At 32.6% G+C, this 24,886-nt stretch overlaps 2 protein-coding genes across 2 annotated transcripts; one reads left to right on the top strand and one right to left on the bottom strand.

Annotated features, from left to right (window-relative positions):
• The first annotated feature begins 11,301 nt into the window (after positions 1 to 11,301).
• On the top strand, positions 11,302 to 15,605 carry LOC130996930 (aspartyl protease family protein 1-like). Its single transcript, XM_057922205.1, has 10 exons — positions 11,302 to 12,047; positions 12,951 to 13,086; positions 13,268 to 13,503; positions 13,662 to 13,889; positions 13,990 to 14,125; positions 14,221 to 14,294; positions 14,377 to 14,476; positions 14,585 to 14,642; positions 14,891 to 14,962; positions 15,052 to 15,605. The coding sequence occupies exons 1-10, from the start codon at positions 11,758 to 11,760 to the stop codon at positions 15,309 to 15,311; spliced, it is 1,590 nt and encodes a 529-aa protein (XP_057778188.1). The 5' UTR covers positions 11,302 to 11,757; the 3' UTR covers positions 15,312 to 15,605.
• A 759-nt stretch (positions 15,606 to 16,364) lies between these two features.
• LOC130996950 (uncharacterized) lies at positions 16,365 to 24,233 on the bottom strand. The gene is made up of 8 exons (XM_057922236.1): positions 24,136 to 24,233; positions 19,464 to 19,629; positions 18,784 to 18,878; positions 17,930 to 18,009; positions 17,758 to 17,813; positions 17,542 to 17,654; positions 16,767 to 16,825; positions 16,365 to 16,692 (listed from the first exon to the last, which is right to left on the bottom strand). The coding sequence occupies exons 2-8, from the start codon at positions 19,576 to 19,578 to the stop codon at positions 16,404 to 16,406; spliced, it is 807 nt and encodes a 268-aa protein (XP_057778219.1). The 5' UTR covers positions 19,579 to 19,629; positions 24,136 to 24,233; the 3' UTR covers positions 16,365 to 16,403.
• Positions 24,234 to 24,886: the final 653 nt, after the last annotated feature.

Here is a 24,886-nt window from a genome sequence, read left to right on the forward strand (position 1 = left end):
ATTATGTAAAGTTGTAAACTCATCAAAATTCATAAAGAAATGGGTAAATATCGTATTAAACCCTGAACTATATTCGTTTTTATCAAAAATACCTTAGAACTTTTGAAATGCTCTCTAAACTCTCAAAGTATCAAATACATCCCGCATCTCTTTTTCGACCACCAGAAACGTGACGTGGCTCGCCGAATGCCACAGTGTAATTTAAATTCTATTTTTTTAATCTATGTCATTTTATATTCTCTTTTTTAAATCCATGTCATTCTATATATCAAAATTCATCCTGGAAATTAAAACCCAAATATTGAAAACCATCCCAAAATTAAAACCCAAATGAAAACCCTCCCGTCCGATTCGCTCGTCAAATTCGTCGGAAACCCATTTGGAATTACTTGCAAATTCGACATGTTGTCGGTGTTTCCGGGATAATTGTGGTCGGTGGCGTCCGAGATAGGCGGATTGTGCGATGAAGGAAATTTAAGGTTTTGGGGGAAAGAGGACGAGGGAAATTGGGTGTTCCGCAAAAAGTTGGGAGAAGATGGCGAGCTAGGGCTAGTGTGGATGTGGAGAGATGGTGGGTGGCGAATTGGTGGGATCGGAGAAGATGGAGCCATGGCTTGTACGGACTTGCATCAGATGATGCTTGGGATGGGGAGTTTGGAGAGGATTACCAATGATGATGTGTGATGGTAGGTTTGTCAACAAATCTAATTGCTTCATTTTGGCGTGGGATTCTAAGCTATAGGTTGTGGTAACCACTTTGTTAAATAAATGGATCGGAGTGGCATTTATTGGAGAATTGATTACAAAAGTATGGAGAATTGAACTTCTTTCGAGGTCTCCATGGCCGCCGAGGCTGGTAAAATTGAGCTCTAGAGCTCGGGAGAAATGGAGCTGTCGAATGCAGATCTAATTTTTAAGATGGATTTTGATTTATAGGATGACATGGATTAAAAATGAGAATATAAAATGACATGAATTAAAAAAAATAAAATTTAAATTACACTGTGGCATTCGGCGAGCCACATCATATTTATGGTAGCCGGAAAAAAAATGCGGGATGTATTTGATAAAACCTTGATACTTTGAGGGTTTAGAGGGCATTTCGAAAATTTCAGAGTATTTTTGATAAAACGGGTATAATTCAAGGTTTAATATGATATTTACCCTATAGAAATTCATAAAAAAAATAAACTAATGATCGAATTTATTAAAATTAGATTTTATTGCCGAACAAAAGAAGAACAAAAATCCCTTGGAAGCATATAAAGGAAACTAAGGGTTGGGCTTCATTGAAAAAATAACGATCGAATGAGCATTGATAAATAATGTAACACATTCCACAATGAAAAAAATAATTCAATGCAAAGTGGAGAAGTAGTGAAACGCGTCTTAAATTTTAAACAGGAAATGGACAAAATACATGCATGATGCATGCATTCGTTTCTTAATATATGTATATATTTATTAAGTCAACTATATATTATTAGTAAATGACCTTTCCAAAGTAAACCACGATGTTTCATGCGAATGTAGTTGCGACGTGAAATAGAAGAAGTCGTTAAAAATAATTTACTTCAGCTTAATTCAGACAATTAAGATAAAACGTTAACTAATTAATTAATGAATAGCTATGTCCACATTAATTAACAATAGGGTGATGATAAATGGACACCTGGTGTCCTTAACACCTACATAAAACCGGTTTTTTTGCATTTAACCCAAATGGGCTGATTTAGAGGAATTTTTGTATTTACTAATTAACCCCTCATATTATTTAATGTTTTTTGTTGTTTTTTTTGTTTCCTTTTTTTCGGTTATTTTTGTTTCCTTTTTTCACGTTCTTTTTGTTTCCTTTTTTTTCTCTTTTTTTTGGGTTTTTCTTTTACTTATTTTTCAGTTATTTAGTTTTGAAAATTATGTAAATCATATATTTGAGGTTTATATGATTATTTATTCCGAAAATTGTTTAATTTATTATTTTAAAATTTTATTATTGATTTGTTACCAATAATTCATGGTTTTTTGTTTAAAAAAATCCTAGATTTGTTTGTAGCTATTGTTTTTTTTAATTAATATTTTTTTAAGATTATTTATTTATTTCTTTAGAAAATTTTGTTATTATGTTTTTTATATTTGAAAATTATGTTAGTTTTTATTCGATTTTTTTTATTTGGAAATTATGTTATCTTTATTTGTTTCAAATAATTTGGTGATTCTTCTAAAACTAATCATAGATTTGTTTCCACTAATTTAGATATTCTCATTCTCCACAAAATTATCCTATATTTGAATCCACTATTTTAGAGATTCTCATAAAATATTTCAAGATTTTTTCCAAAATTTTTATTATTTATATTTTTGGAAATTATGTTTTTATTTTTTTGAAAATTATGATTTTTTTTCCCATTAATAAGTAAGTAATATTAATACTTGAATCCACTATTTGAATGTTTGCCAGATGTTTGTTTAAAAGTGTGATCGAGTTTCGTATAACATTCTGAATGATTTTTATCATCCTTAAAATTTGATATTCACCACTTTTATATTTATGATTTATTTTTCATGAATAAAATCTAAAATCAAAAATCAAAAATCAAATCTTCACAAAAGAATGAAAAATCCATATATATATATATATATATATATATATATATATATATATATATATATATATATATACACGTGTGTGTGTGTGTGTATTTTTATATTATATTCAATAATTTAATTTAAATTAATTAACTAACTGCATTTTAATTTTATAACGAATAATTATATTGACTTCGTTAAGTATACTATAGCAGTTCATCGTATTAAGGGCATATATCGTGTTTAATACTTTACTATATAAACTTGTTTCTCATTCAAGTATATGTTCATTCAAGTATATGTTAAATAGTGCACGAGCGAAATCCAATCGTATGAATCATTTAACTTTATTTTATTTATTTATATATTATATTCACTAATTTAACTTAAAATAATTAATAACTCATAATTTTATAACGAATAGTTATATCGACTTCGTTACATACACCATAGTAGTTCATTGTCTTATTGACATATCACGTTTAATTATTTACAATAATACATTGTTTTTCATTCCAGTATATGTTATATAGTTTTCCGAGCGATATCCCTGCATATGATTCATTTTATTTTATTTATTTTTCTCAATTTCACTAATTTACTTCAATTAATTAATTCAACTCTATTTAATGGAGTATACTTTTTATTTCAACTTCACTAATTCATTATGATATTATACTAACGCTTATATTAATCTAAATTTTTCCCAACAATTTTAATATTGTACCTCCATAATAAGTTGTCACATAATTTCATTTTGTAATATATTTATTCATTTATAAAGGCATTTTTTTTTGTGTGCTTGTACAACTTCAATGGTTTCCCCAACATAAATATTCATGCATTATATATATCTTATAAAATTCATTTTTTATTACAACTTCACTAATTAATTAAACTTTATTTCATAGTTTTACAATAACTAAGGCCACATCGTTAGTCACACAATAATGGTTCATTTTGTTAACATCATATCAATTATAATACTTTATTATAATATATTCCAATAAAGTATATGTAATATAGTTTTTCGAGCAAAATCTCATCGCATGATTCACTTAAAAAATTTCTTTTTCATTACTCACCCTATAGTAGTTCATTTTGTTATTATTATATCGCTTTTAATAAAGTGTATGTTATATAGTTTTCCGAGCAAAATCACTGCGTACGATTGACTATACTTTATTTTTGCTTCCAACTTAACTAATATTTCAATTATATAAAATGAATATCTTTATGATATAAGCAAACATATATTCGCATTTTTTTTTTGGGGATCGAGGGTTTTTGGTAGATTGTGAGGAAGACGACGACAATTTGGTGAGGAGTAGAATGTGATTGGGTGAGGCGTGTTTTGGGGTTTGGGTTTATTGAAGAGGCTCAATTAATTTCTGATATGGGAAGTAGGTGAGGTGCGATTTGGACCGAAAATAAGAGACAAATGTGTTGCTATTTTTTCAGTTCAGTCAGCCAAAATATGCATATATATTATATTCAATTTTCTTTGTATTTTAATTTATTTTTATCCACATAATATTACAATATTTTTTTTTACAAATTCAGTAATTAATTCTACTTTACTTCATTGACTATAATTATTTTCGACTTCGTTACTCATACAATACTATATTCATTTTGTTATAATTATATTACATTTAATACTTTATTATAATACATTCAAACAAAGTATTCCTTAAATAGTTTTGCGACCGAATCCAATCATATGATTCATGTTTTTTTAGTAATTTTTTTTCAAATTCACAAATTATTTTCAATACATTGCAAAATATCATCGTATAATACATTGTTTCTCATCCAAATATATGTTAAATAGTTTCGCGAGCGATTTTCAATCGTACGAAAATATTATTTTCAAATTTTAAACATTCATATTGCCCACATATATATTCCTTCATTTATAATATATTTATAATATATATGATTCTCCGAGCAAAATACCATCGTATGATTCATTTTTTAATATTATTTTTCCAACTTCACTAATTTATTCCAATTCATTAATTCAACTTTATTTCATTGAGTTTAATCATTCTTATTATTATCATTGAGTTTATTTCAATTCACTAATTCAACTTCAAACTATATTAGTTCATTTTCTTATTATTGTATCGCTTTTAATAAACTATATGTTATATAATTTTACAAGCAAAATCTCATGCTTACGATACGATTCATTTTATTTTATTTTTCTCATTACTCACACTATATTATTTCATTCTCTTAATGGAAACAAATCTAGGATTATTTTTAGAAGAATATCCAAATTAGTGGAAACAAATAAAATAACATAATTTCCGATAAACCAAAATAATAAATCTTCGGAAAAGAAAAAAACAAAATTTTAGAATACAAAATTAAAGAAAAAAAATATATTTTCGAAACAATAGAAAAATAATATGTAGGAACAAAAATAGGATTACTTTTAGGATCTTCATAAAATTAGAGTAAACAAATAAATAAAACATAATTTTCGAATAAAAATAAATAATATTAATTTTGGAAAGAAAAAACTGGAAACAAATATAAGATTATTTTATCAAGAAACAAATAATCAAAAGAATTCCAGAAATAAAATTCAAATTTGATTTATATAATTTTCGAATTATATAATTAAGAAAAGCTTCTGAAATAAAAACATAAAAATAAGAAAACAAAATAAACGAAAAAAAGGAAACAAAATGAAAGAAAAAGAAGGAAACAAACTAAACGGAAAAAAAGGAATCAAACTAAACGAAAACAAACTAATTTCGGATTTATATTAACAATAAAATAGTATACTTAATAAGGATAAATCAGTAAATAACTAATTCACTAAAAAACCGGCCCACTTTGGCTAAGTGCAAAAACTCCGGTTTTGACCGAGTGTCCATGACACTCGGTGTCCATTTAGCTTTTCCGTTAACAATATTTTTGATGATTCTACTACTATATGACGTCATTCAGTAGTTTAATTCGTTATATGCATCTCATATTACAAAAAGAATGATCAATATTATCATTATCATAATAATAATAGTACGTAGGCCATGAATATGATATACTTTTTTATGAATATGTGGATACATTAAAAGGTAATAATATAATGTGACATGAATCGTCATGACCTATTTACGCGTGGAAATATAACTGTATGAAAGTATAGCAAATTTCTGATTAAGTAACTTATATATCATATTCTCTCCGTCTCATTTTAAGTGTCTTACTTTATTACGCGCCGCCTCCTTCCGCCGCCCTCCCTCCAGACTCATGCTTCAATTTCCACCACCTTGATTTCATCTATTGAAGGATTTTGGGGAAGGGTTTGATTTGATCGGAGTTGGCCTTTGATTTCCTTCCCTCTTCCCCCGTCCCGCCGCCCTCCCTCTTCCCCCATGATTTTCACCGCGATTTCCGCCGCCTCGCGCTCTGCGTAAATCCTCCTCCTTCATCGACCTCCGCCCTCTACCAGATTCATGTGGTGCAGAGCGCGCGACCTTAATTTCTGAGATTCGGCGGCCCCTTTTCTCCGACCCAGATTCATGTGGCAACAACGTTTTTTTCCTTTTTTTTAATTTAAAAGAGTTTGACAAAACGACGTCGTTTTACTACATCGAAAAATCGTCCACGTCAACAAAATTCGACAGCCACGTCACCACCGATCAAGGTGGTAGTCAATGCGGGTGCAATTTGCGATAAAATTAAAAGGTGGTGTATTCTGGGACTATTTTTAAAGGTCGTCATGTGCAATATACAAATTCGGTGAAAGTTCGTGTATTTTTCGGCTATTAACCCTTAATTTTTTCATAAAGGGAAACAAAACATTTAAAGTGGGACAATTCAAAAAGAAAAATAAGGCACTTGAAATGAGATAAAAGAGCATTTTTTAAGACGGGCACATTAGTTTACTTTTGTAAATTAGTAATAAATATCAAGGTCAATAAATTTAAAGAGGTAATGATTAATTAGTATGTTGGTAATTTTTTAATTCAAAAGGTGCTTAATCGATTTAGTGAGTACATTGCAAGTTTATTAACTCACATTAGACATTGCACCAACATATATATATATTCCTATATATATATATATATATATATATATTTCTTTTTGATTAATTTTATGTGTTGCTTAATTTAAAATTTTAAATAAAATTATGTACTATTTCGATTTTATGATCTCTGTTTATCAAGGCTTATATGAACTAAATTGATTTATAGTTAACCAAATAAGAATAATTAACATGAGAACTCATCCTTATGTAAGTGATCATCCATGTGAATATTGTTCATTAAAGTCCATGCAATATTACTATATAGGAGTTTGAATTGGCTAACTTGATAATGACTTTGACCCATGCATATATATTATATAAATCCAAGTCGTTTGAAAATTGTCCAAGATTAAAGAGCCACTTGGTTTAATTTAGCTAAGTTAACGTGGTGCTTCGCTGACCTACAAATATTTGCCACCGATATATTTTGGATGATTGATAATATATGATCACAAAAACTTGAGTACAATTGGGTTGGTCCATATTCAGAATAGTGTTATTTATACAGTTCAAGTTAGGATACGGGTTCGGATCAGGGTGCGGATTAAAGTCTAAGTGAGGGTGGATCAGGGTGCGGGTTAGAGTCTAAGTGAGGGTGCAACTCGGTTGTACGATACACCTGATTGTACCCAAGACCACCTCATGTATGATTGAGTATTTTTATCCTCAAAAATAGGATTTTTCCAATTTTGTTCTTTCAATAAGATAAAAATCAAACAAAACTAGCTTAAATGATGAAAATAATGAGCCTTGATATATTCCAAAGTTTCAATCCATCAAAATAAATAAAATATTAGTCTTACTATCATCTAAATAAACGCTCCTTTAGTGTATTTTTCATATTTTATTTGCTTTTAACTCAAGATTTACAAGTGCTAAAGAATTAAAAGGTTTTTAAGAAGTTGTTAAATATGATTTCAAGGACTCAATGCAACAAAGTAATCAACACAAATGTATGAAAAATATAAGACATACAGCACAAATAAGCAAATTGTGGCCTCCAAAACTAACAATATAATCATTGTTATATCGCAAATTCTTGTGTGCTCCATGGAGCATCGTGCTTGATGACACTAACACTATTTTGTTTTACAAATGACACTATCATGTTATAGTGTTAGTGTCATTTCGCGACAGTGTTATTTATATAACATGATAGTGTCATTTGTAAAACAGAATAATGTCATTTCAAGATAGTGTTAGTGTTAGTATCATTTAATGCAATAGTGTCATTTGTAAAACAAAATAATGTTAGTGTCATTTCAAAATAGTATTAATATTAGTGTTAATGTCATTTAATACAAGTGTTAGTGTCATGAAGCACGGTGCTTCATGGAACACACAAGAATGCCTCTTGTTATATTGATTATTGAGAGCAAAAATATTCTCATCATTTGACTTTAATCTCTAAAAATACCTGTAACTGTAATCATAGTTTGCCTAAACATTCCCAAAAAGCGGACCTAACCGCCAGAAATTTTCGGCGAATACTAAGCTGGTTATAATTAAAATGTTATATTAAATTTTTTAAATTTTCGGACAAGAGCCGAGTTGAGATTATCTATTTAACTATATTTATCGTCACATTACAACTTACAAGCATTGACGAAGACCAAGTAAACTGCATGAGTTGTTGGTAAGATAATGTATTATCATAAAAATTTGAGTACAATCGTGTGCATTGTACAATCGAATTGATCCGCATCTAAAATAATATTATTTATACGATTTAGATTAGGATACGAATTCGAGTCAGAGTATGGGTCAAAGTCTAAATAAGGATGCAATTCGGTTGTACGATACACCCAGTTATACCCAAAATCAGATCATATGATATATGATTGTAAAAAAAAAAAAAAAAAGATAATGTCATATATCAACCTTTTAATATCATGTATTATCAATTTATATGAGATCCCATGTTGCATTTTTAAATGAAGAACATTTAAGAATTCTAAATGGTATTTACTTTTTAGGATTAATGTTGATGAATACAAATAATATAACTAATTGCTTGTTTACTAAGAGGGATTGAAACTTTGAGATATTCCAATGTCTTTGATATATAATTTTTATTATTTGAGCCAATGCATTAGAGGTATTTTTGCTTCTTAATTATATAATTACATAAAGAGATTTATTATGTGTATTTGTATCGATTTAACTAAATACTACTAAAGTTATACAATTTTCATGACATATATACAATTTTTCAAATCAAGATTTTGATTTAAATATATCTAAAATATAAAGTGATTAAATTGAGAATTTAGATAAATAAGAACAAAAAATACATAGAGATGCCATTTAGGACATAGGATTAAAATATATTTTCATATTATTTCTAATATATATATATATATATATATATGTGATATTTAATATTTTTAAAAATATATAAATTGAAAATGCACAAAATGAGAATTTTAAGATAAATATAAAAGAAAATGTAGAAGACGCCTCATAAGATCCCGAATAAGAGAAAAATTGGAATAACTAATCGTATTTTATAGTATATGACATGGTAATATAATCCTTTATACATAAATTATCTTCAATGAAGGCACAAATTACGTTTAAATTCAAGGTACATTAAGAATTTAGAAAAAAGAAAAAGAATAATTAAGTAATAAAGCATCCCTAACATTTACATTGAAAATCAAATAGGTCCTTAACGTTCACAAATTAGGCAAATAGGTCCCTAATGGCATTCACAGTCGGTAAATGAAGTGACTTATTTATCCCAATTTATATATAAACGTTAAAGATCTATTTATCTCAATTTGTAAACATTAAGAATCTAGTTGCATAAAACATAACGTTAGAGACCTATTTATTTTCTTGTTATAAACATTATAAGTGTATTTGTTATTTAACCCATAAGTTTAAACATGATTTAGGATTGGATCGAGCTACCTTGTACATTTATACTCAATAAATTAAGTTTCAAACAAGAAGTCGGAATCAAGTACAAATAGGTGGAAAGGTGCCGACCTTTAAAAAGACAAGCAATTTTGATAAAGAACTTAAAATTATTTTAGGACCCTTTACTTCTTAGGATTAATTTTAGTGCATAAAAATAATAAAATTAATTCCTTATTTATTAAGATGAATTTACAACTTTAGAATATATCAATGTCTTTAATCATTTTTATCATTTGAGTTAGTTTTGCATATGATTCATATCTTTATTAAAAGGATAGGATTTATAAAATACTAATTTTAAACTAATAACATTTAGTTATATATTTTAAATTAATTATGTTAAATAAACGCTCCTTAAATAGAGAAACAAATCAAGATAACAAATGATAGGTGACGAGGGTCCGAATTAGAAGTCGAAACGCGTAAACTTAAGAGGGTGAATGTCAATTATAGTTTAACGTCTAGTCAATTAACAAGAACGAGAAAGTCAAGCTTTTATAGACTATATATAGTGATAAACGTGACATCGACACACATGTGACACATGTGAAAGGAAAATAAAATGTTTTAAGAAAAATAAATCAAAAGTTAAGTATGAAAACTAAAATTGGGAAAACACAACGATCAGTCCGGAAATGAAATGTTGAAAGTTGTAAAATAAAAACAAGCACCGGCCAAGCTTTGAAATCCAAAAGAAAAGTTAATTAAGAGCAAAAATATATAGTATATAAAAGCTATTTATTGCTAAAACTATATTTCATTATACATTTAAACTATGTGAGCAACAAATATATTCGTGTATTCATGTATCCAAAGATTGTAAGATTCGAATTCATAAATTGATTATCTATATTCACCAAAAGTTTAAAGACCTTTTAAATGTTCTATTATTGTCTTCTTTATATTCCCAGTTAATACACTAAACTCTTTACTGCAAATTGAAATAAAAATATATCATGAAATCTAAAAAGACATATAAAAACTTAAAAAAATCAAGGATATATTACACATGAGGGAAAAATTACGACAGCGCTCGCCAAACATGCTGATATAAATCTAACCGTAAATGTTCATCACAATGCAAAAATACAAATAAATACACAAAATAGATAATTTATCAGTATTTATACTAATACATATTTACATAAAGTTCATATTGTTAATTTTAAGTTACTTAAAAACAAGTCACTGATTACTCGTGTTTAATCGAGTATAAAAAAAATGATAAATGGAGTAGTAACTTTTTTTTAGGGATGGAGTAGTAACTTTTGATAGGGTTTTACAATACAATAATGCTATTTGGACAAAATATAGTTAAATACTTAAAAAAAATAAATTTATTTAAAATGTTTGGTTCAAAATAAAAAAAGATTTAGTTAATTTTATTATTTTTTCTACATTGTCTTTTTTTAATAACTTTTTTAATTTTTATTATTTTTAAAATACAAAAGCTACAAAAAGAAAATAAAAATTTTAAAAATTGTTAAGAACTTAAAAATAAAATTATAATGTGGCTAAAAAAATAAAATTAATAAAATATTTTCTAAAGTTGAACAAAATTTATTAAAATATTTAACTTTTTTATCCGATTAAATTTAGAAAAACTTTACAATATCCATATTAACCTTTTTCGATCCACATATAATTTATTAAACTATTTTTGGAAAGTATCCACATATAATGTAAATTACTGGATTTGACACCAAAAAAGAAAAAAAGAATAAGTGTAAAGTGGCAGAAGCAAATTTGAAGTAGAAAATTGCAGCAAAGGAAGGTTCTTGGTTGTGAATATAGCGGCAGCTGCGGCGGGCCCCACAAACAACTGCCACATCTCCGCCACGCCTACAATTCTACCAACTGTTTTAAACTAAGCATGAAGATAGTCGTGTTGCCGTCGACTTTCTTTTTCCATCAATTTCCTATTTTCTCGATTCATGCTACTAAATACATTATGATGATGGTGATGATGATGATGGCCGCGTTTTCTTCTTCCTCTTCTCCTCTCTGTATTTGACTTGACCATTTCTCTCTCTCTCTCCCGAGGTACAATACGGCTCCCTCTCTCCAATCAATCACTCTCCATCCCGTATATATAACTGTTGAGGATTTGCTCATTCTCATCCCCACTCTCCGCTTCTCCGATTGGGCCAGGGTTTTAATTCCTCATTGCACTTGCTCTACCAGGAAGTAATTTAACCATGTTTTTTAAGGATTTTTTGCTGATTCTGTTTGTGTGCTGGATTAATTTTGGGGGCAGCGATGCCTACGGCCTCTTCGGCTTCGATGTCCACCACCGCTATTCCGATACCGTTAAGGATTTCCTCGACGTCAGGGGGCTGCCGGAGAAGGACAGTCTCGACTTCTTCGCCGCCATGGCCCACCGCGACCATCTCTCCAAAGCCCGCCGCCTCGCCACCACCCCGGCCTCCAGCCCCTACCTCACCTTCTTCGGCTCCAACGAGACTTACCGCCTCTCCTCTCTCGGATTGTACGTGCTGTCAATTTCTCCACTTCATTATTTATCTGCTCGATTATGGTCTTAATTCGATTAATTTCTACTGGTTTATGAGGGAGGGCTAATTGTTTGAATTGCTACTGCTACTATCTGCCCCTAAAAGAGAGGTGGTTGAGATTTTGAAGGAATGTCACAAATTGGGTGAAAATGGAAGGATACGATAAAGTATAGTTTAGACACGCCCTTCACTTTCACTAGATTCACGAATCAACTGTTTTATAAGTAGCATCTTTTGTTGGTCCCCAAATTCGCTTGTGCACTTACAAGTTTGTCTTTGATAAGCTTTTGTGATTTTTGCTTCATTCTTCAATGGCTTCTGGGGTAACTTACTCACGTTTTCTTGGAGATTTTGAGTATTGATGACTTAGAAACCAATTTCATGGTCTATTAGCTAAGTTAAACTGTGTTCTTATTGTCTAGAGATATGAAGGCTTCTGCACAACTAATAGTATGTAGTGGTGAGGAGAGACAAGGCATGGTGAGCTTAACAAGAAACTTCCAAAAACACCTATTTTATTCTTTGGATGCTTAGTAGTTGAGCTACAGTTCTCTCTTGAAAACTGGTTGACTCAACAAACTATAATTACTTTCTTATAATTATATCATATTTAGGAGAGTAAATTAATGATGTATAGTTCAAGTAGTTGAACTGCATCTTTGTTCTATAGAGTTCATATTACTTGTCATTTTTAAGAGAATTACAATGATAGCTCCAGTGATAAAATTATGTGCTTTTTTTTTTTTATCTTTTCTTAATTTTCCCTGTCTTAAAGGGTTTGGTGTCTTAGGTATTTCCTTCTATAAAGTACCTTAAAAAGTGAATGTAAACAGTAGTTGCATCTCTTTCTTAATTATTATTGTTTTGTGTATTTGCAGTTTGCACTATTCACTTGTTTCTGTGGGTACCCCGCCCGTGTCCTTTCTTGTGGCACTCGACACGGGGAGCGACCTATTTTGGTTACCATGCGACTGTACGGATTGTGTACGTAGCTTGAACTCGACTTCAGGGAAGGTATGTCATTCCAAGACTTCAGAAATATCTACATCAACATTATCGTATTCAAAACCTACTTCCATAGAAGTTGTGATGTTATTCAACTAGCCAACCTCACAGCACCACGCCTCATACTTCTCGTTTTCTTGATTTGCATGCATATCTCTGCTCATTATTGATTTTATTTTAATGAAAACAGACTGTAGAGCTAAGCATATACAACCCTAATGTATCGTCAACTAGCTTACCCGTTCCCTGCAATAGCACTATGTGTGGAAGGACAAGAGGATGTGCGCTGAGGCGTAAAGCTTGTGCTTATCAAGAAGTGTACCTTTCCAGCAATACTTCAAGTACAGGGATATTAGTAGATGATGTTTTGCACTTGGGAACATATGAAAGTCCTCAAAAACCTGTTAGTGCCCCAATTACATTAGGGTATGTGTTTCCTTTTTTCGGTAGACTCGCTCATAACTCAAAATATTTCCTTAAATTGAGACTAAATAATATGTAAATGCTCACTTTTGGTCTCCTGGGACTGTTTTATTTTTCACAGTTATTTCGTATTAAAGCTTTAGCATGTGTCCTCGTTTCAGATGTGGAATAATTCAAACCGGTGATTTTCTTGATGGTGCTGCTATCAATGGTCTATTCGGACTTGGTATGGACAATATATCGGTCCCTAGCATCTTAGCCAACAAAGGGCTCGCAGCAAATTCTTTCTCGATGTGTTTTGGAGGGCGTGATGGAGTTGGAAGAATTGCTTTTGGCGATAAAGGAACTCCCAATCAAAAAACAACGCCTATCAACGTTGAATCATCACAGTGAGCAGTTGAATTTGTTTGTGCAAAACATGCATTGATTTATCCTATTTTCAGCTCCTAAGTCTAATACTTGCAATCAATTTCTGCTTCTTGTCTGCAGTCCCAGCTATAATGTGACCGTGACAAATATAGTTGTGGGGGGAAATTCAAGCAAGGTCGAGTTCACAGCAATCTTCGACTCTGGCACCTCCTTCACATACTTGAACGACCCAGCTTATTCTGTTATCGCAGAGGGTGTAAGTATATATATATATATATATATGATACAACCATCTTTCGATTAATCCTCTCTTTTTTTTAGCAAGTCATGAAATAATTTCTTCCTTTGCAGTTTGATTCTCAAGTAACTGAACCACGTTACCAACCTGAGAGGAAGATTATCTTCGACTACTGCTATTCACTCGGGTCAGTTGATTTAGTCAACTTCTTGGGCCACTGTATGTTTGATTTTGGGTCGTCCTCGCTTCATTATTTCCATTGCCTGCAGTAAAACTCAAGATAGCTACTATACTCCGGACTTGAACATCACGTTTAAAGGCGGAGACCTATTTTTTGTCACTATGCCAACTATTGTGATTCCACGGCAGGTGTGAAATCTTCAGTAGATTATATTAATTTATGAAATTTTTTTGAGGAAAATTAATTTATGAAATTTACTGTCAAAGAATGTGCTAAAAACTCTGATTCATATTCAGGGTGGATATGCATATTGTTTGGCTATCGTCAAAAGCGAGGATATTAACATCATTGGACGTAAGTATATTGGATTAGTTTACTTGCTGATTTGCATTTATCTCTTCGTTTTAAACCAAGAATTTATGCCTCAAGTGACACAGAAGAATTAACAAAGCATGTATATTCTGTTTAAACGATTTTTAGATTCTTGAACCTATTAGCCATCTATATGAAAGCATCTTTTGGGTCATCAGTCTGTTTCTTCTGACATTAATACTGTCTCATTTTTGCTGACGAACTCTATGAATTTTTTAAAATACTCCTAGAAAATTTCATGACTGGCTACAACATAGTCTTTGATCGCGAGGAGATGATCTTGGGGTGGTCAGAATCCAACTGTAAGTTTGGTTTATCATTCTCGCTATATTATGCATCTATTTCTACAGCCACGAGCTCGATTTAATAAGCACTCGGCTGCTGATATCAGGCTATGTTACTGCTAGTGGATCGAACACCTTACCTGTAAACAAAGGCAACAAAACGAGTGATGCTCCCGCGCCTTCCATTTTAGACCCGGAGGCCACACCTGGGAGCACGAATCGTTCTTCTGCACCATCTCCACCGCCACCACAGCCAGCAGGGCTGCCTGTTGGAAGTGGAGCTGCTCGACTCAGTTCCATCGCTAACAGACTTCTGATGGTGGCTGCTTCTCTATTTTTCTATCAATTCCTCATTCTTTCTTCATGAGATTTGCCAACGAGGTAACAGTCCCTTTTTGAGTATTCTGTTGACAAATATATACCACAGGGTTAATTAGTTTGGAAGATTTTTGTCAATTATTTGTTCTTTGATAATTACATGAAATGATCTGATATACTTATGTATATAGAAAAGGGATTGGACTTCAATAATTACACATGTGGATGGAATTGGATTCTGGGACGCTCATAGAGCATTTTGGGTTTTCCTTTCACTATTTGTATCTATTCGAATATTCTTGTATAATATTATTACATTTGTTGAAAGTTATTATTATGTTTACATTTTGCTTTGTTATGACAGTATGCATTACTTTTTGGTGGATTGGTTTATACTACCAATAAATATCCATTTATTGGGATGTATGGTAATAATGCCCTAAGTTTATAAATTTGATTATACTATCCAGGAGCATGCGATCTATACGTGTAGCCTCTTACTTAACATGATGAGTTTATAATTGAATTATTATATAATATTACATAATTGTTCTTAAATTAAAAATAAGAGGTATATGATAGATATAATTGATAAATATAAGTATATAATTATTGCCCTTCAAGTAGGGACATATTTAGCAAATCAAAATTTATAAAGTAGACACCTTTTATACAGAGTGTATAGGCCTCATGTTTTCAACTCACATATGATATAATGATGGAGATTTCCTCTTGTTGAGGTTTTAATGAGGCTCGGCCCTTATTTGCTCCCCTCTGTACTCTCAAGGGTTTGGTTCCGCCGTCTTTTTCTATTTTCCTCTTTTATAAAAATTCTATTTAATAAAAAAATGATATAATGATGGAGCGGTTAATTCGTGATTTAAATGTCCATATTTCTTAAGGCGTTTGGTTTGAATTATAAGGCATTATTGATGAAATAGTTCTACTTAATTAAGTGCTTGGTTTCAATAATTCGGACAGTGATGGATAACTCGACCTGCATTCTAAAATTTCTAATAATCAAATTGAGTGATTATTTATCACCGTTAGATTAGGTGAATTGTTTAATCATCTTCCTATATCATCAATCTTATCAATCTCATCCATCAAACCAAACCTCCGTTAACAAGAGCACAAAGAATCAAATTTGATGAGGATGATCATCTTCATCAAAGATGTACAAGTAGGGTACAGCAGGTGTAGGTTCATGAGTCTCATCACAATCCTTCTCACTCTCTTTCCAACCTAAATGCTTAATGTACATTTCATCAAAAGCATCCATGTTGAGGCCTGACGCTACAAACACTTCTAACTCTTCTACAAACCTCTCTGTCCTACCTGTCAAAAATGGCCTCACCGCATCCGAAACTGCCGCTCTGAACTCTTCTCGCGCCTTTTCAGTCGAGACACTAGTCTTCTTTGACCAATCCCTGCAACATTGAAGAAATGATGACAATCATCCAGATCTCTGCAAATCGCATTTAGAAATTAAGATGCACAATACCTTCTTAACGAGTCGATAACACCAAGTACGTGATGCATGATAACGTCGACATCCTCCTCCTGCATATGGAGTGAACGATATACATGTAATCTACAATACTCTCTCAAGCGACAGAGAACATCAGCAGTAACTAGGGTACCTAAAAACTGACTTGACTTGACTTAATAATGGTTATTAATCGGCATAATAGATTCTGACCAGACAATCCATGCTTCTTCTCTCAGTTCCAAACATTCTACAGTCTTCATTTTCTTTGTTATCAAAGGCGTATATTAATTCATCAATTAGGCTCCTACAAATATAAATTCCAATCATATCTTCAGTACTCAAATGTCAAATCTAGTGGAAGAAAAATATGTAAAGGGAGACGCTGAGAATCAGATGAACGCTGAAACAGTTAAGTATTTGGCGTTGTATTGATAAAGAAAGAATCTTTGCATTCTTGACTGAAAACTTCCACAAAGACCTACACTAGACTGTATTAGTAAGAAATATAGAAACATTGGCAGAGGGTAGAAGGTCTTGTGTCGGGTTGAGGTGGAAATTAATGTCCACCAGATATATATAATAAATTACTGTGTGATCCATCTAAAGGCAATTTATTCCGATCGCGTAAGTTTTTCCAACTTCCAAACAATTTATGTATTAAAATTTACAAGGATAATCCTGGTAGAGTATTATTCAAAACTAACCACTTTGTCAAGTGCAATAGGAAGGGTGGTGATTTATACTCAATTCAGTTATCAAAAGATTGGGAAATAAATGGAGAATATACCTGCATTACAGCCTGAATTTCCCTTCTCAACCAGTCAGCTAGGAAATGATTTTGCTGTAGATACTTGCGAAACTTCCAGTAAAGTGAAACATGTACTTTTTCAGCAATATCACCTGCCACCACATAACCAGGGTTTGAAAGGGGGGGGGTGATTAAAGCTAATTACAAGATTGAAATTGAATAGAGCAATTCAAATAGCAAAGGAATTGAAAAAACCTGGGTCGGTGTAGTAGCATTTCAGCCTATATCTGTGAGCTTCTGAAAAGAATTCACTGTGAAATCACAATAAACGATCAAATAATTGAATAATTTGCAGTCGAGAAACTAAGAAAAGGTAAAGATGAAGATCTCATAAATATAGGCTCAAACTAAACCAACTCTACCATACCTATCTCCCAAACTCTTGCCAACATAATGCCGTTGAAAAGAAGTTCCATCATATCCACAGATAATCGAGAAGTTCTCTCTCTGAAGAAAGATATAAAATTATGTAATAAAAGATAAAAACAGCCCAGAAGAGGAATAGAGCATTCATAAATTATCCACCGGTAACTGTTTACAAATAAATATACTTATTCATCTCTATCTTTTCTTGTCGCCATATTCTGGCATTTTGGTATCACAAACTAAACAGAAACCCCACGAAAGAAACAAAAACTAGTATTTTATTCTTATTCATCTCTCAAGAGGATGTGGACAATGGAGATCATCAGACCTTTAGCAAGCTCCTCGACCTACACAAAAATCTTGATAGACTGGAAAGCAAAACTATTGTTAAACTACACAGCATCAGTAGTTTTACCTAGCTAGCCCGATTAAGATTTGCTAAAATGTCCTTACCAAGCATGCAGGTCATTCCGAGTTTTGGCCAAATAATAGGTTCTTAACTTGCTAGAACCGGTAAGCATGGGATACCACATGTTAATAAATATAGGAACTATCAAAGTGAGATCTTGTCATTGCAATAACAAAAGAAAAAGGCTCACATCCATTATATGATTTTCCCAAGACAATTGCATCAACAAGGATTATTGTTTACAAAGAGAGTATCATGATCGGTTTCATAAAAGTGAGCAAAGTATCAACGGTGATGAAATTTGTTACAGAAAATTTGACGTGATTTTAAAATATAATTGCATCAGCAAACATACAAAGGCATAAAATATATGTTAACATCCTTGATCAACTAAGACTAATGTTGAATTAGTAAATGAAAGGTGAAAACCAAAATATAAAGCTTACCTTGCACAAAGGACAAGTCATCGATGAAGATGAACAGGATTGCCGGCGTGCAACTATATTGATCCATTTCACTATGCAGTGATAGCAAAATTTATCTGAAACATTTGAGCTTAAACATCAATGGATAATTAAAAACCACAATATGCCTTCTTCTTTCTGGATAAAATTTCAAGTAGCGTATTTACAAAGACAGCTTGAAATAAAGGCCGAGACAGCATACAAAGTCTTGCAAAAACTATGAGATATGCATCTTCAGACATAAAGTTTCTGAAATTCACTCCATAGAACTATTCTCCATCAACATAAGAATTAAAGTTCAAATATTACAATCTCACTAAAAACTACTTAACCATCTAAATATCATAATTAAAATGTAGTTTATTATGCCTATAGAGTCACTAGCTCCTTTTAAGATCTTCTACTAGTATAATTTGCATCTTCAAACTCCTTGGTTTCTTTCTACTTATTGCACCTCAAAATGATTCGTCACCAACTCCAAATTCCAATCAAAACATACTCGGAGGGTTCAATTTCAAGAAGAACAATCTGAAGTAATTGCAAATCAACTCTGGGAAATTAATTTTTCAAGAACATGGAGAATGTAAAAAATGAGTTGAAAACAAGAAGAGAAATCAAAATTGAATTAATTGAAGAATAATATCGCGGAAATGGAGGCTTACGGAAACACTGATCCAAATAGGATTCTTGCGTTGTAGGGGAGAGGCAAATGGGGCACGGATTATGGGTCGGGCTCGGGCCGGCAGAGGAGCCGCTCAACCTTTCTTCTTCTGCCATATGATTATCTCAAACCACCGGTTTGGTTCCCTCTCATTAAATAACATCTCCCTCCGTCCCAATATTGTTGGCCACATTTTTTTTTTGGTTTGTCCCATTATTGTTGGCCACTTTCCAAAATAAGGAAAAATTAGACTTAATTAAAGACCTTAATTAACTTACTAAGGGCTTGTTTGATTGACTGTAACGGTTATGGTCACATAATTTTCCTATGGTTACCTTTCCCAGATTAATGGATATTATTAATCAGATTTTTGAGTTTGATTCGTTAAACAAATTAATTAGTCACACAATGTTTGTGTTTGATATCTAATTACTAACCTTAGATAATAAATAAGAAAGACATAAAAACCCCTTCGTTAAAATTTTCTCTCATCTCTTCTCCCACACAATTCCATCAAAATTTTCTCAATCAGTGGTACACGCATGTTTGTGTTGTCCTGCTTTCTCGAGATCTGTAGCTTCTTTAGCTGCCTTCATTCTCAATTAGTGGTGCACCACAATTTTTAGCTGCCTTCATTCTCAATTCTTCTTCTTTGGCTAGCAAATCCCACTACAGCAGGGGTCATCAAGGAATCCTTCTTCTACTAGCTTGTGAGTTGTAGTCATGATTAAGGTCCCAGCTTCTACTTCATCTTTCAACACATTTATCTGACGTATACTCCTGCCAGCAGTTGGAGGCACGTATGGAGATGTTACATCCGATCCGAGCCATCTGGTAGCTCAATTGATGAGTGCACACTTTAAGATAATCAGCTGCATATTTACTATCACAAAATTGATAATCAGGTGTCCCTGCATCAACTCAAATATTAAATTCATAACTTTCAAATGAACTCACAACAGCAAGATTACAGAACTCACAACAGCAAGATTACAACAGCTAAGCAATGTTGTCTTAAGAAGTGTAAATCAAGCACCACACCAATACTTTCGCCCATAAACAAAATACAAACAGAAGGATTCAACTCTATAAAGTCTAAAATTTTGAAAACATATATCCCCCAAACAATTTGTATAATGCGAAGACCCTAGAGACAATAATTTTATGTGTGAACAATATACAAAAAAAAATAAAAAATTGCATGGTTTCGAAAAGAAAGGGAACAAGGATTACCAGATTCAAAATTGGATTCTCATATTTGTACCCACCGTGTGTTGATTCTGCGCAGGAGAGTGTTCTTCGTTAGGTTAGAACCGAGGGTCGCCGGAAATGAGAGCTTCGAAAATCTGGGGGTGAAAGTTCGATTCTGCGCAGGAGAGTGTTCTTCGTTTGGTTAGAACCGAGGGTCGCCGGAAATGAGAGCTTCGAAAATCTGGGGGTGAAAATTCGATTATGCGCAGGAGAGTGTTCTTCGTTTGGTTAGAACCGAGGGTCGCCGGAAATGAGAGCTTCGAAAATCTGGGGGTCAAAATTCAGGTTTGACGAATTTTGGATACAAAAATCAAGGGCAATTTTGGGAGAGGGATTTCAATCCCAAAGTCTAGAAAACGTATCAGAGGGGGGGCGCCAGTTGTGTAATCCGACATGAACAGTAACTTAAGGCCGGGCTATTGAATTTTAGCGGGCCATCGGGAATATGTTCAAAGGATTTCAAACACCCGTGTATTGCCATATACATATGCTAATATGCCTTTAAACAGCCAATCAAACTGGGCCTAAATAAACCCTAATTATACCCTACTTAAACCTATTTTTTGGCATAATTTCTTTTCAACCTAGCCGCAACCCTTCGTCTCTCTCTCTCTCATCGGTCCAACCCTAGCTGCCACACTTCGGCTCTCTCTCACCGTCGAATCGCCGATTGAACGACGATTACCCCTCTGAATCTAGGGGTTTCTCCCTTGGTTCCCCGATTAATTGCATGTGTCCGTCTTTTTCGGCCCGTTTCATACGCTGCGATGAATAAACACACGTTTTGGTCCGACGAGCAGGCGTCGCCAGAGCCCGTCGTCTCTCTGAGCGGCATCCTGTTGGCCGCATCTCCCTCAGCCGGTGTTAGGTAGAATCTATGTGCTGCCTTTGTGATGTAGAACCACTTTTCATCTATGTGAATGGTGTTGTCCATAGCCTTAAACTTCAATGCCAACATAATGCGATCAAATTCCAATGCCTCTAATGAAAAACACAGTCGCATCAACTTATTTGGGGCTGTGAGATCCGGCTTAATAGCACTTGAATGAGCTCTGATCAGCCCCTTGTTTACCCACCTCCAAACTGTGCTTTTGCTTTGATTTATCCCCACTGCAAGTCGTCTAATTGTTGATCTTTTGTGTAGCTCTAGGCTTTGAATTAGCTCTATGTCGACGCTAACTCTTTTCCTTCTTGCAGCACCTTTTTCCTTTTGTTTCTTGGCAGCCGCCCAAAGTCGAGTGACGGTGCGTTGGGAGGAGTTGAAGAGGGCTGCAGCCTAGTTGAAGAGGGTTGCAGCCTCCTTCATGGCACCATATCTAGGTTTGCCATTCTTCAAATTTGTAAGAAGAAACTGCACTATTTTGTTCCTATCTTTGGTAGAGAGGTCTTTGATGACCATAGTGTATGTAGTTTTTGAGTTTTTGGAGCAGAACTTGAATAGTGAAAATCTGCCAAATGATGGCAGATTTATAGATTTGTTTTTGGGGGAAACTAAGGGGGGTGTATTCGTTGTGGATTTCCACAGACTTTAAAAAGTCCATGGAATTTAAATTCCATGGAGTTCACATAGATTCCAGACGACTTTCAAAGAATTTGTGGTTGGATTTCACCCCGATTTTCACAGATTTTCGAAGACTTTAGGGGATAATTCTGGAATTGAAATCCATGAAAACCAACGCCCGCTGAGTCCCAGCACCGCTCGAAACCCAGCAACAGCTGGGAATCCAGCGAGCGCTGGAAACCCAGCAAGCGCTGGACTATCTCAATTCCAGCGCTCGCTAGCAAACATAAGGATCCTGACAATCAATACTGAATCGAATCAAAGCTAACCTGACACCTGCTAAGAAAATCAATAAAGCCATTTTCCAATTCGTCGTCGATGCAATCCCCCAACAAAGCAATCGATTGTATGATCCAATAGCAGAGCCAGGGTCGACTACATATCAGAAAATCAAAACTTTAGAATACTATATATACTTCACATTCAAAACTGCTCAAAATCTAAAACCGTTGCATAACTAACTACACAATTTACAATAAAACGTTCATAATCACAATTTATTGCTGCAAATCACTTTCTACAGCCTAAATAAACCAATGGTCATAGTTTCCATATGCAGTTAGATTTATTTCAAGTGAACAACGAACATAATTATCTCCAACCACTCAAACATAACACTAAAAACAATTTAAAAAACAGAACTACAAAATCCGAAAATATCTGGACTAATAGATGAAAAAAGAGCGTACTTGGCATCCAAAACATAAAAGTTAGGGCCGAGCTGCTTCAGACTTTTGGTAAGATACTCGATATGATTCTCGCGCCGAACCTTGAAGCTACACATCACATGTCAAAATACACACGAAATCAGATAGAATTTACCAGTAAGGAGCTTCAGTGATTGAATTTGATCAATAAAATTGATTTTTCGAGACAGAAACCCTAGTTGTAGTGAGTAGTTCCAGCGACCGCTGGGAATCCAGCGCCCGCTCAAATCCAGCGTCTGCTGGACTATCTCAACGGTGGCTGAGTTCCAGCGCTCGCTGGCTTCTTGGCCGCGGGCGCTGGAACTCAGCGCTCGCTCAATACTTCATGGATTTCAATTCTCGTTGTTCTTGGCCGGATTTCGTCGTGTGTATTTTTTGGATGAAATCCATGAAAGTCATTCCGGATTTTAAGTCAATGGAATAACAAATACACCTAGATTTGTATGGATTTTAAAAAGTCTGAAACGAATACACCCAGATTTATATGGACTTTTAAAAGTCTTGAACGAATACACCCAGATTTCTGCAGACTTTTAAAAGTCTGAAACGAATACACCCAGACTTTTAAAATCCATAGAAATCTATTAAACTCCACAACGAATACACCCCCCTAAATTTGTACTCAAATTTGTGTAATGATGGAGATTTATTGATTTGGAGGCCAAAAAAACTGCCGCCTCTTTTTATTCATTTTTGCCTTATTTAAATTGTTTTTTGTTAGTCATAGCTTTGAGTTAATTTAAAAACTTGAAATTAGTGAATACTGGTGACGTCAAATTAATGAATGGAACAGTCGAAATTATTGAATATTGGTGACTTCATATTTAAAGTTGACTTCAAATTAATGAATGGAACAGTCGAAATTATTGAGTATTGGTGACTTCATATTTAAAGTGAAAAATGTAACAACAAAAATGAATGTAAACAGCCGAAAATGACTTCATAATTATAGAGTTAATTAATGAATGAAATAGCCGAAAATGAAACAGCGAAAAAAACAAAAAAAGTGAAATATATTTAAAGTCAAATGAGATTAACAAATTAATTAAATGCCTCTAATTATATGGGGACCACACTTATCTCCACTAACTATCCCTTTTTTAATCTCAGTGCCGAAAAGAATGTGGCCAACAATATTGGGACGGAGGGAGTACTTCTTCCAAAAAAAAATTAAATAAATATATCCATTATTAAATTGATAATTTTACAAAAGAATACACAAGCATACTCATACTATACTGTAACCTTTTTTTTTTTTTTTTCTCTATTACATACAGTTTGTATGCTGCTCAAAACATTTTCTAGGTATTTAAAAAAAAATCGCTTAACTATTTTGGATTGAGATTCAGTGTATTATATTTGATGTCCCATTTTATATTTTATTTTCAATCTTATTTATTTTATTATATATTTTCTCTCTAATTTCAACTTTATATGCTTTAATTTAATTTTATGATTATTGATTGAGGTTTATTCCATCTAATTAGGGTATATAATTATTTTTTATTATTTAATTTCACTTTTATTTTCTAATAATAGGCTGATAAATTATAAATAATGGTGTATTATTTTCTAAAATAAAATTAAGTATAAATCATACTAGTATTATAAATTTTTTATTAAAAATTATTATTTAAATAATAATAATTATAAAAGTGAGAGAGACAGTGCATACATAATAAAATTATGGAACATCGAATCTTATCCCCTTCGTCTCACTTTGTTAATGTCCTATTCTTTGTTGATATGATCAAATATATAGTTCACTTTCTAAATTTAAATTGCATTACTTTTTTTAAAAATTATTAAAAACAATGTGATAGTATCAAAGTGAAATGGTAGGAGTATTGATTTTATGGTTTGAGCTCGATTCGACCATGAATTTGATTGTGGAGAATGAGGAGG

Source organism: Salvia miltiorrhiza, chromosome 8 (genome assembly GCF_028751815.1).
Source record: "Salvia miltiorrhiza cultivar Shanhuang (shh) chromosome 8, IMPLAD_Smil_shh, whole genome shotgun sequence".
NCBI classification, from domain to species: Eukaryota; Viridiplantae; Streptophyta; class Magnoliopsida; order Lamiales; family Lamiaceae; genus Salvia; species Salvia miltiorrhiza.